The 13,234-nt window shown below is 43.6% G+C and overlaps 1 protein-coding gene across 1 annotated transcript in view; it reads right to left on the bottom strand.

The window, feature by feature from the left end:
• The window catches only part of PLEKHH2 (pleckstrin homology, MyTH4 and FERM domain containing H2), a 229,527-nt gene that overhangs the window by 48,457 nt on the left and 167,836 nt on the right, over nucleotides 1-13,234 (bottom strand). The window contains exons 18-19 of the mRNA XM_068279711.1: nucleotides 10,418-10,526; nucleotides 4,492-4,604 (exon numbers count right to left, since the gene is read on the bottom strand). Of these exons, the coding sequence (XP_068135812.1) occupies nucleotides 4,492-4,604; nucleotides 10,418-10,526 (222 nt within the window). The remainder of the gene's footprint in view (nucleotides 1-4,491; nucleotides 4,605-10,417; nucleotides 10,527-13,234) is intronic.

The following is a 13,234-nucleotide window of genomic DNA, read 5'->3' as shown; positions in this document are numbered from 1 at the left end:
AGCAGTAATTTAAAAACGCTAGCAAAATCGCTCTGTATAGCGATTCATGAGCAATTACGCCAGTGTTTATATACTTTACATTGCAGAAACGCTTATCGCTAACGCTAAAAATGCTGCATGTCCTGCGTTTGCGATTTTGGTAATCGCAATCGCTCCAGTGGAGTTTGGCCCATCCATTAACATTAACTGAGCGTTTAGGGAAATCGCTAGCGTTTTGAATCGCTCCCTAAACACTCAAAAAAATCGCTCTAGTGCACATGTGTCAAACTCTGGCCCGCGGGCCAAATTTGGCCAGCAGAGCGATAAAAATTGGCCCGCCAGTGCTTTTATGATCATACATTGATTTTGGCCCGCGGCCACATTCCCAGCTCCTCCTCCCCTCCCGACCCTCATCAGCTAATCTGGTGGCCGGCTCTGCCCCTCTGCCCTCCCTCCTCGTATGAGTGATACACCGTGGCTATGCTCTATCACTCCCTTGCTCCGCCTCTCAAGTAAGGAAGGCTTATGTCTTCCTCCTCGGCCTGCTAGCCGGTCCACCTCCTTCCTCGGCCGTCGCTCCTTTAGTGGGGGCACCTACCTAGCTAACCTATAGTGGGGGCACCTACCTAGCTAACCTATAGTGGGGGCACCTACCTAGCTAACATATAGTGGGGGCACCTACCTAGCTAACCTATAGTGGGGGCACCTACCTAGCCTATAGTGGGGACACCTACTTAGCTAACCTATATTGGAGGCACCTACCTAGCTAACCTATATTGGGGGCACATATGCCTGACTAACCTACACTGGGGACACCTACTTAGCTAACCTATTCTGGGGGAACTATCATGGCTACCTATACTGTAGGTGTCTACCTGGCTAACCTATACTGGTTGCACCTATGCCTGACAAACCTATCCTGGGGGCACCTACCTAGCTAACCTATACTGGGAGCACCTATGCCTAGCTAACCTATAGTGGGGGCACCTACCTGGCTAACCTATACTGAGTGCACCTATGCCTGTCTACCTATATTGGGGTCACTTACCTAGCTAACCTAAACTGGGTGCACCTATGCCTTGATACCTATACTGGGGGCACCTATGTCTGGCTTCCTATACAGGGGTCACCTATATCTGGCTACCTCCTGCCTTCCTATACCAAGGGTGTTTTTTTGTCCCCACCGCGGCTATAGCAAGCGGTGCAAATTGTCAAGTGTTGTGCGATCATTCCAAATTGGGGGGGGGGGGGGGGGGATAAATATGACTGTTGGCCCTCGACCTGGTCTAAGTTTTTCATTTCGGCCCTCCGCCTTTTTGAGTTTGACACCCCTGCTCTAGTGATTTGTAGCCCTTAGGGCCGAAACCCTTTAGCAGCCTTTTCTAAGTGCTAGTGATTTGAGAAGCTCATGCTAATGCAATGCTATGGTTTTTTTTTGTAAAATCGTATCCCTCAAGTGGGATCCCACCCACAGCATTACATTAGCAAGAGCTTTTCAAATCACAAAGCGCTCAGAAAATCTCTGCTAGTGGGTACCATTCCTTTGTGGAGTAGCGTGGAGAAGATGGCACAGGACTCAACAGATTCAGAACTAGCAGCTCCTGAATTGTATTAGCTTGATTCCAATTTCTGGTTCAGTCTTTGTCATTTCATTTACAGTACAAAAAAATGGTTTGTCACTGTAAACTGTAAGCTTGTGCATAAAAATAACAATGTAAAAAAAAAAAAGCAAAACAGTAAATGCTATGTTAGGATAAGGTCTTAAATGTTTACAAAGTATGCACATTAACTTGATAATTATTTGTTTGGTCCTTAAAGGACCACTATCGCGAAAGTCGGGAAATATAAAATCCATGTAACCACATACAAGTAAGGAGCGTGTTTCTTCCAGAGTAAAATGAGCCATAAATGATTTTTCTCCTATGTTCCTGTCTCGTACAGTAGGTAGAAATCTGACAGCACGTACAGGTTTTGGACCAGCCCATCTCCTCGTGGGGGATTCTCTGGGTTTTCTTTATTTTCAAAAGTGCTTAGTGAATGGCAGTTGCCCCATCCAACTGCCAAAAAATTGAGCAAGGAGTCTGGCCAGCATCTTTGTATAAATCCTTTTCTTGTATAAATCCTTTTCAGGGAGTGTCTTTCTAAAGAATAAAGGCCTTGCTGAGAATCACCCATGAGGCAATGGGGTACTCTAAAACCTGTCGGTTCTGTCAGATCTTTACTACCTACTGTAAGTGACAGGACATGGACAGTGACATAGGAAAGCAGTAATTTATGGCTCATTTTACTCTGGAAGAAACATACTTCTTATTTGTATGTGTTTACATCTATTTTACATTTATTTTTTTTCTTGCAAAAGTGGTCCTTTAATTAAAACAAATGTAGTATGTATCATTTCCAGATTATGTTCTCTGTTGCTCTAAGGATGAATCAAACATTTTCAATTTTAAAAAAAGGGTATAATAATAATTAATAATATATTGTAGCTGAAAATTATGGTATAAATGGGTGTTATCTTTCCCTTGTGCCTAGCACGGCATTCTATCTCCATACAGCTGTGATCCTACAGTCTATCCCTGCCAAATCCTGCCTGTTCCTCTGATGTGCTCCCCCCTATTAATAACCATGTGGGCTCCCATAAAAACAGCTATTCTCGGTAATTGGCAGACGGGAGGGCTTGTAAGAGTAAGTACGGCTCATTATCCAGATTCCAGACCACTTTGGGGTCAATGAGAGAAGGAATCCACTTATCATGATCTGCCTGTGTCAGGCTTTACCAGGCACTGGGTTTGTTTTAGAATGAGGTGTGGGGTGTCTCTTATCCCAGAGGCAGCCCTGACCTCCCAGCATGCTCGCTGTTACAGGCCTGCCAGAGTTATGGTAGCACATATGTCATTGATTTGCTGCAGCTGTACTGTGCACTCCACGCAGCGTCCTATGGTAGAGGCGTCGCTCGGAGGACATAGGTGACTCTGGGATTCATGTTACAAAGTCTTAGTGCTTGTTCACACCCAGGGCGTTTTGAGTTTTTTTTGTACGCCGGCGACTTTGAAAACGCCCTAAAATACCTTGTGCAATGAATCCTTATGGGATAGTTCATATCAGCGCGTTTCGTCCGCTTTCCGTTCACAAAAGCGCTGCATGTACCATTTTTGGGGCGATTTTGCTACAATGGAAGGTATAGGAAAAACGCAAAACGCTCACAAATCGTTTTTTTTTAGTTTTTTATTCGGCGATTGCGTTCGCGTTTTTAAGAATAAATACATTGTATTTATTCTTTTCCAGGTCAAAGAGCGAAAATACGGAATCACTCTTACAAAAGCGCTTTGCACAAAATCGTGCCCCGCAGTGGAATGCCGGGAAGGGGAAAAAAAAGGATCGAAAATCGCTGCCTCCATCGATTCAAATTTTAGATGTGCACAAAGCCTCAAGGCTCGTACCCACTAGATGATTTTTACCGATTTTTAAAAAATTTTGAGCGATCGTTCCCGCAATCTCATGACGTGGGTAGAGGTGCATGACTACACAAATGACGTTTGGCAACACATGGTTTTATTACTCGACTCCTCGAGTGTCCTCCTTTCGTAGCTTAGATTGTAAATGCAGAGTATAGCGTAGAAGAAGCTGTGCTCTGACCTCACCACTGGAATTCAGTGCTGTGCTTCCACCTGTCCGCTCACCACTCGCCCTAGTGCCCAGCATCTCCTACCGCATGTAGCATGATTACACTCTACATAGAGAGTAAGGTGCCAGCACTAGAGGGAGCAGAAAACGGACAGGATGGTCGCACAGGCACAGCGCTGGACTCCAGAGAAGAGGTGAGAGCACAGCTTCTGTATACTCAGCTTCTTCTATACTCTGCCTTTACACACTGGCCTGGGGGAGCGCAGGAGGAGGCGGGGACAGATAGTGGAATAGGGGGTCAGAAGGAGGCACAATGGACAGAAGGGAGCATGGGGGAACAGAGGAAACAACAGGGGGACAGAAGGGGGCACAGGGGTTACGATAAGTCACAAAGGGGGTCAGAAAGAGACACAATAGACAGAAGGAGGCATGGGGGAACAGAGGGAGCAACAGGGGGACAGAAGGGGGCACAGGGGTTAGGATGAGTCACAAAGGGGGACAGAAAGAGTTGCAGGGGGATTAAAGGAGGAAGAAAGGGGGACAGAAGGAAGCACAACTGGGGAACAGAAGGAGGCACAATGAAGGACAAAAGGAGGCACAATGAAGGACAAAAGGAGGCACAAAGGGGGACAAATGAAGGCACAAACACCTGTGGGGGCTCTGACTTCCTTTGGGAGGTGTGGCTTCATTTGAGGGGTGGGGCTTAGTCCGAAGTGGGTCTTAATCAGGAACATGGCGCCCCCAGGACCAATGGCACTGCAGGCAATGGCCTGGAATGCTTTGCCTTAAAATGGCCCTGCTTATCATTTTACCAACTGGAATCTACTTTCTGATTGGATAACTACAATTATATATCTATTCGGAAACAAACATTTTCCTTCTGTTTACCTTAAATAATTTGATGGCCTCTGTCTGTAATGCTTCCGATGGCAATGTAGTGAGAGGCGAGGTTATAGCTTCCTTGCTGTGACATAGCACTGGATGCCTCCAGACTTGTGTACCTATAGAATTCAATAAAAAAGCATCTTATTAGGAGCATAATATATTAGTACCTTATCCTTGGTACTAGGATTAGCGGAGTCACATGACCATTACAAATATACAGGAATTAAAGAGGCCCTGTAGTGACACATAGTAGAATGCAGCAAATCGTTCACAATACTTACTTTTATGCTAAATATCATGTTTTCAGCATCAGAAACACTTCCTATAGCTATATATTGTTATGTAGCCCCGCCTCCCACTGAGGCTTATCCTAAGTTATTTATTATGCAGAATTCTCCCCCCAAGCATTCTAGGAGATCAGCTATGTCTTACTGGCTTTGCAATTCTCATTTACGAACATTCATGAGGAAACACCTGCCAGTACTAAAGATGTCACCACCAGTGATAAAATTTCAGTAAATCGGAGAGGAAAGATTTTATAATGGGCAAACGCTGACTAAATAATCTATAAATTGATATTGTAAAAAATAAGCAATTATATTCATTATGTTATTTTGAATACAGTTCAGCTTTTAATTGACCCAAAAGTAAGCTTGAAAATGGTGCAATAAAAACGATGCAAATGATTTAAAGAGACTCTGAAGCAAGAATAAATCTCGCTTCAGAGCTCATAGTTAGCAGGGGCATGTGTGCCCCTGCTAAACCGCCGCTATCCTGCGGCTAAATGGGGGTCCCTTCACCCCCAAACCCACCCCCGCAAAACTTGGTCGTAAACTTGGTCGTAAATTTTCTCTTCCTGGAGGCAGGGCTAACGGGTGCAGCCTATCAGTAGAGATGTAGCGAACGGTTCCCGAACCGTTCGCTGGCGAACATCTCTGAAAGCATGGGGCTTTTACTACCTCCGGGTCGCTCTGACCCGGAGTAGTACGCCTGCGCTGCCCGGCAAAGCGCGTCCTAGATCGCGCTCCTGTTGCCGGGCACTCTCTGCGCATGTGCGTGACGTCATGAACGACGTCACGCACATGCGCAGAGAGTGCCCGGCAACAGGAGCGCGATCTAGGACGCGCTTTGCCGGGCAGCGCAGGCGTACTACTCCGGGTCAGTGCGACCCAGAAGTAGTAAAAGCCCCAGAGATGTTCGCCGAGCGAACAGTTCGCAACATCTCTACCTATCAGACGCGCATCGCCGCCTCTCCCCCGCCCCTCTCAGTGAAGGAAGACTGAGAGGGGCGGGGGAGAGGCGGAGATACGCGCTGACAGACACGCATGAGGCAGGGCTGCGGCGGTTAGCCCTGCCCCAATGTGGAAGCACTCCCCCGCTGCACGGAGGGGGATTTGGGGGTGAAGGGACCCCCGTTTAGCCGCGGGATAGCGGCGTTTTAGCAGGGGCACACATGCCCCTGCTAACTATGAGGTCTGAAGCGAGATTTATTCTCGCTTCAGACTCTCTTTAAGCTCAACACACACCATGCAATCTTGGTTGTACAGATTTACCAAATCTATGTAGTATAAGGGCCAACAGATTGAAAATACCTTGAATGATTGAATGGACATGAAAGTGGTAAGATTGAACAACCAAGATTGTATGGTGTGTGTTGAGCCTAAAGGTGGCCACACACCATACAATTTTTTAAATATCTGTTCAATTTAAGAATTGCAATCAATTTTTCTGACTGATTGTAACATTTCAAAAATATGACCAATGTACCACACACGTATGTTCAATTTTTCCCCAATTACGATAAAAAATGATTGGAAACTCTGACAAAATTGCTAGGGTGTGCATATTAATAAATTGACAATCTAACACACACAATACAATCTTTAGAGAGATTGAAGAAAAATATCTGGCATTCTGGATCGATAAAAATCGAAGAAAACGGGAAATCCGATTGAATTTTTCAGTCAAATGAAAAAAAAAAGCTTTCGATTTTTCGGGAGATACAATCATTTTTATGGAATTGCCATAAAATTGGATAATTTTATTGTATCGTGTGTGGCCCCCTTTATGCTGGGCATACACGCCCCAGATTCCTCCTATCAATCGACCCGCTGATGGCTCAATTGATAATATCCGACAGGTCCGATGACCTGCCGGATAGATTCCCCGCTCGATCCCCGGGGAATCTAGCGGCTGATAAGGAGCGCCGGCGGGGACGAGCGGGAATCAATCCACGTGCATACGCGGACAATCAGGGAGGCGGCGAGAGTCGATCCGGCGGCTAAACAGCCGCCGGATCGACCAGTGTATGCCCAGCATTAGCTATATCCTAAAAGGCGTATCCTCTGGTTCTTGCTCTCCTAGGGCTTCCTGATTTCTACATTTAGGTTTGGCTTGGTCGGGAGGTCACGAGGAAAAATTACACTTCTTTCCTTGCTTGAGTTACACCAATTTTGGAAGTGGTACCACCATTTCTCTCCATGCCCTTCAGCTGCCTGTAACCAACTTCCATATAAAAATCCCTTACCTGATTCTCAACCTTATCCTCATCGATTATCACCTTCCTAACACCTGACTCCAACCTCCCCCTTAAACCAGGATTGTCACCATAAAAATCACATTTCAACAGCAACTGGTCTGAGTGTATTAAGTGATAAAGATGCTAATTCTGCATTCAAAACGTTTTCTGCTTTTATGGTTTGGAGTTATCACATACATTAGGAGCACTGGCCCTTTAATTGCCATTGCCAAACAGTTGCATGCTGGGGGTCTATATCTATAATAAATTCCTCCTCTTCTCTTTAGTTCCCCCTCCTTCTAATGACATAAGACTAGTATAGACCTCAGTGGGAGTGTCTGAAGACTCTGGGAGGAGGGCGGGTAACGAATACATAATTAGCAAGAGGAGAAAAAAAGAATGAGGGAGGAAATGATGTCAGGAGGTCAAAGGTAACCAAGATGGAAACTGCCTAGCATAGGATTCTCTGCTTTTCCTTTATAAAAGTCACAGGAATCATAACGTGGACAGTGCAATACATCTGTTATGTAAGTAGAACTAGTATTTACAGTGGCGTAGCAATAGGGATTGCAGAGGTAGCAACCGCATTGGGGTCCTTGGGTGAGAGGGGCCCTCTCTTAAGCACAATATTAGCTCTATATTGGCCCTGTGCCAAGGTCAATCCTTGCTTACAGTTCCTCTTTAAAGAGACACTAAATCGAAAAAAAAAATGATGATATAATGATTTATATGTGTAGTACAGCTAAGAAATAAAACATTAGGAACAGAGACATAAGTCTAATATTGTTTCCAGTACAGGAAGAGTTAAGAAACTCCAGTTGTTATCTATGCAAAAGAGCCATTGAGCTCCACGACTTTCAAAGCCAAGAGAGCACTGTCTTCTGAAGCTTGTTACTTCAATTGTCAGTCACTGTATTTTATTTTTCTCTGCAGAGGACAGGTAAATAGTTCACTGGGCTGCTCTTTAAAATCATTTAGAATGCTGAGTAGTGCGTAAACTGCAAATATTAGAGAATGGTGCAATGTTGTAAAAAAAACACTATATAACTGAAAATAAAAATATGAGAATATTTTCTTGGCTACTAATGTTCTAGTCATTATCCGTACTACACAACAGATTCATTATATCATCATTTTTTTTCCGCTTCAGGGTCCCTTTAACCTCCTTGCCGGTTATCCCGAGCTGAGCGGGGTGACCTGCGTGGGAGGATTTCTCAGGCCCCGCTGGGCCGATTTGCATATTTTTTTTTATTGCACGCAGCTAGCACTTTGCTAGCTGCGTGCATAGTACGATCGCCGCCGCTCGCCGCCGATTCGCTACTACCCGCCGCGCCGCCCCCCTCCAGACCCCTTGCGCAGCCTGGCCAATCAGTGCCAGGCAGCGCTGAGGGGTGGATCGGGATTCCCTCTGACGTCCCAACGTCCATGACGTCGGTGACGTCATCCCGCCCCATCGCCATGGCGACCGGGGAAGCCCAGCAGGAAATCCCGTTCTGAACATGATTAAAAAAAAAAAAAAGAAAAGAAAAAAAAAAGTGCTGTGCTGCCCCCTTGCCGCGGGAATTGGACCGGCAAGGGGGTTAAGTGCAGCTATTCCTCCTGGCATGCAATGTTAATAGTAATGCCCAATCTGGACAGATGGAGAGCTAATACACCAAAACAGGGCAACTCTACAGGGAGTGCAGAATTATTAGGCAAGTTGTATTTTTGAGGAATAATTTTATTATTGAACAACAACCATGTTCTCAACAAACCCAAAAACTCATTAATATCAAAGCTGAATATTTCTGAAAGTAGTTTTTAGTTTGTTTTTAGTTTTAGCTATTTTAGGCGGATATCTGTGTGTGCAGGTGACTATTGCTGTGCAAATTATTAGGCAACTTAACAAAAAACAAATATATACCCATTTTAATTATTTATTTTTACCAGTGAAACCAATATAACATCTCAACTTTCACAAACATACATTTCTGACATTCAAAAACAAAACAAAAACAAATCAGTGACCAATATAGCCACCTTTCTTTGCAAGGACACTCAAAAGCCTGCCATCCATGGATTCTGTCAGTGTTTTGATCTGTTCACCATCAACATTGGGTGCAGCAGCAACCACAGTCTCCCAGACACTGTTCAGAGAGGTGTACTGTTTTCCCTCCTTGTAAATCTCACATTTTATGATGGACCACAGGTTCTCAATGGGGTTCAGATCAGGTGAACAAGGAGGCCATGTCATTAGTTTTTCTTCTTTTATACCCTTTCTTGCCAGCCACGCTGTGGAGTAGTTGGACGCGAGTGATGGAGCATTGTCCTGCATGAAAATCATGTTTTTCTTGAAGGATGCAGACTTCTTCCCGTACCACTGCTTGAAGAAGGTGTCTTCCAGAAACTGGCAGTAGGACTGGGAGTTGAGCTTGACTCCATCCTCAACCCGAAAAGGCCCCACAAGCTCATCTTTGATGATACCAGCAAAAACCATTACTCCACCTCCACCTTGCTGGCATCTGAGTCGGATTGGAGCTCTCTGCCCTTTAGCAAACCAGCCACGGGCCCGTCCATCTGGCCCATCAAGACTCACTCTCATTTCATCAGTCCATAAAACTTTAGAAAAATCAGTCTTGAGATATTTCTTGGCCCAGTCTTGACGTTTCAGCTTGTGTGTCTTGTTCAGTGGTGGCCGTCTTTCAGCCTTTCTTACCTTGGCCATGTCTCTGAGTATTGCACACCTGGTGCTTTTGGGCACTCCAGTGATGTTGCAGCTCTAAAATATTGGCCAAACTGGTGGCAAGTGGCATCTTGGCAGCTGCACGCTTGACTTTTCTCAGTTCATGGGCAGTTATTTTGCGCCTTGGTTTTTCCACACGCTTCTTGCGACCCTGTTGACTATTTTGAATGAAACGATTGATTGTTCGATGATCACGCTTCAGAAACTTTGCAATTTTAAGAGTGCTGCATCCCTCTGCAAGATATCTCACTATTTTTGACTTTTCTGAGCCTGTCAAATCCTTCTTTTGACCCATTTTGCCAAAGGAAAGGAAGTTGCCTAATAATTATGCACACCTGATATAGGGTGTTGATGTCATTAGACCACACCCTTTCTCATTACAGAGATGCACATCACCTAATATGCTTAATTGGTAGTAGGCTTTCCAGCATATACAGCTTGGAGTAAGACAACATGCATAAAGAGGATGATGTGGTCAAAATGCTAATTTGCCTAATAAATCTGCACTCCCTGTAAACTACCAATGGGCTGTGCACAAGAAAGAGCTGGGTGAGACAGTTATTAGATGCAGGGGAAACTATTGAAATACATTCCATGAGGTCATCCTGTGTGTCTTGTTTATATTTCTGGAATGTTGGCATTCCGCTGACTTGTAATCTTGTTTAGAAGCCGACTTCTTCAATACTTACAGGATTCTCCATCCAGGCTCAGCAGTTTGCATACCAGCTGCTCAAACTCTGTGCCCACGCTTGCTCCCATCACTCCAGCCGCCATGGTCAGGTGGTAGTGCCAGGTTTGCTGCAACACAAAGCAATGATTACCCTCGTTACACCAACTTCAAAAATGCCATCAACTTCATATTCTGTCCCTGTATAACCTTAAAGGACAGTGCCAGATACCAGTTGTATGAACTTAAATGACAATGCCAGGTATAGGCCTCTTGCACACTGCATACATTTCCGATTCCGATTCCGCTTTTTAATCTGTTTTTACATCCGATTCCGATTTTTAATCTTTACTGCATGCTGCGTTTTTTGATCCGTTTTTCTGTTGAATGTATTCAGGGAAAATCGGAATTGAAAATCGGAAACGGAATCGGAATCGGAAAACGGATTTGCAGTGTGCAGGGAGCCTAAGTTGTATGAATTTAAAGGACAATGCCATTAGGGATGTGGAGTCGGTACAAAACTCCACCTACTCCGACTCCTCTAATTTGCATATTACAATCTTGTTGATTCAAAGTATGTAACATGAAATGCATCTCTTAACTGCCAACGCTTAGGAATTTTAAAAGACCACTGAAGTGAGAGGAATATGGAGGCTGCCATATTTATTCCCTTTTAAATAATACCAGTTACCTGGCTAGCCGGCTGATCTTTTGCCTCTAATACTTTTAGTCATAAACTAAAACTAGTCCTTGGTAAGAGTACTTGTAGAAGTAGGTACAGACAGGAACAAAGAACATCTATCAGGCCCTAGGCAATGTAACTGTGATGTGCAGGTACTCTGCAGTGGAATAAGGAGATTCTTCCTCTATTACACATTCTTCATGCACAATCTGAACATGGATCAGGCCCTAGGCAATGTAACTGTGGGTACATGTAAGAATGATGTGCTGGTACTCTGCAGGGGAATAAGGAGATTCTTCCTCTATTACACATTCTTCATGCACAATCTGAGCATGGATCAGGCCCGAGGCAATGTGACTGTGGGTACATGTAAGAGTGATGTGCAGGTACTCTGCAGGGGAATGAGGAGATTCTTCCTTTATTACACATCTGAACATGGATCAGGTCCTAGGCAATGTGGCTGTGGGTACATGTAAGAGTGATGTGCAGGTACTCTGCAGGGGAATAAGGAGATTCTTCCTCTATTACACATTCTTCATGCACAATCTGAACCAGGTTTATGGGTGATAGACAACACCTCTGTGTTCAATGTGCACAGCATTCTCAGTGGATTCCCTGCAGCTCTGTGGGGAGTGCATATGTAGAGAATAGTACTACTGTGTAACAAAGTAAACCTGAGACAGATGAAATTAAAGTTTTATACATACCTGGGGCTTCCTCTAGCCCCCTTCAGGCTAACCAGTCCCTTGCTGTCCTCCTCTGCCACCTGGATCTTCTGCTATGAGTCCAGGTACTTGAGCCAGTCTGGTGTAGTGCGCATGCACACACTCCACCGCCGGGAGAGTACTACACCTGCGCAGCACTATTGTGCAGGTGCAAAACGCTCCTGGCTGCGGAAGCGGCATGTGGCCGGACTGCGCTGACTGGCTGAATTACCGGGACTCATAGCAGAAGATCCAGGTGATGGAGGTGGACAGCGAGGGACTGATCAGCCTGAAGGGGGCTGGAGGAAGCCCCAGGTATGTATAAAACTTGTCTTTTTATCCGTCTCAGGTACCCTTTAATTCGTAGTCACCAAACCAAATTTTCACAACATATCAAATTATTTGATTCATGAGCAAAGGGAGTGCATACATTTGCATAAACCAGCATCAGTGCAGAATTATTTCCATCTTATTGACCATCTCTATTAGTGACACAGCTACACATCAGGCTTTATACTTACGGCATAGATGTTATTTACTATATATATATATATATATGTATATATATATATGTATATATGTATATATATATATATATATATATATATATATATATATATATATATATATATATATATATATATATATGTATGTATGTATGTATGTATGTATGTATGTATGTATGTATATAGATATATATATATATATATATATATATATATATATATATGTATGTATGTATATATGTATGTATATATATATATATATATATATATGTATATGTGTATATATATATATATATATATATATGTATATGTATATATATATATATATATATATATATAATATTCCTGTGTACATATCATATAAAATCACAATCAGATACTGTATGTATATCTGACTTTAAGAAGAAGGGGTCTGCTTCATTTTTGTGGGCTAAGCACAGCTATTGCTGTGTATATAAATTATTTATGATGACTATTATCTGAGAAATAGAACATTTTATCATATTTTCTATTTTAATTACAGTTTAAATTCATTAGGAGTCGGAGTTGGTGCATTTTTTCCCGACTCTGACTCCAGGTACTTAAAAATTTCTCCAACTCCGACTCCACAGCCTTAGTGCCAGGTACCAGTTGTATAAAAATGACAGGTGCCAGGTATCAGTTGTATAAAATGACAGTGCCAGGTACCAGTTGTATAAAATGACATTTTGTTAACGTTTTTCCTAAAACAAATAAGGATAATGTACCTCTCCTTTCTGTACTGACAGTGTGGGAAACCCATATCTAATCTGAGCAGTAGGAGGGGTTTCTGCCCCGCCCAATCAATGTGCTGAATGGACACGGCTCTTTGGGGGTGCCTTTACATTTCCTGAGCAAAAATTGAATTTTCATTAAAGTAACAGGAACAGCCACACTATCCCAGTTAAAAAAACATATATATAAGTAAA

Source organism: Hyperolius riggenbachi, chromosome 4 (assembly GCF_040937935.1).
Source record: "Hyperolius riggenbachi isolate aHypRig1 chromosome 4, aHypRig1.pri, whole genome shotgun sequence".
Classification (NCBI taxonomy): Eukaryota; Metazoa; Chordata; class Amphibia; order Anura; family Hyperoliidae; genus Hyperolius; species Hyperolius riggenbachi.
Note: the sequence above shows the minus strand (reverse complement) of the source record. Positions and strands in the feature narration are given on the sequence as shown.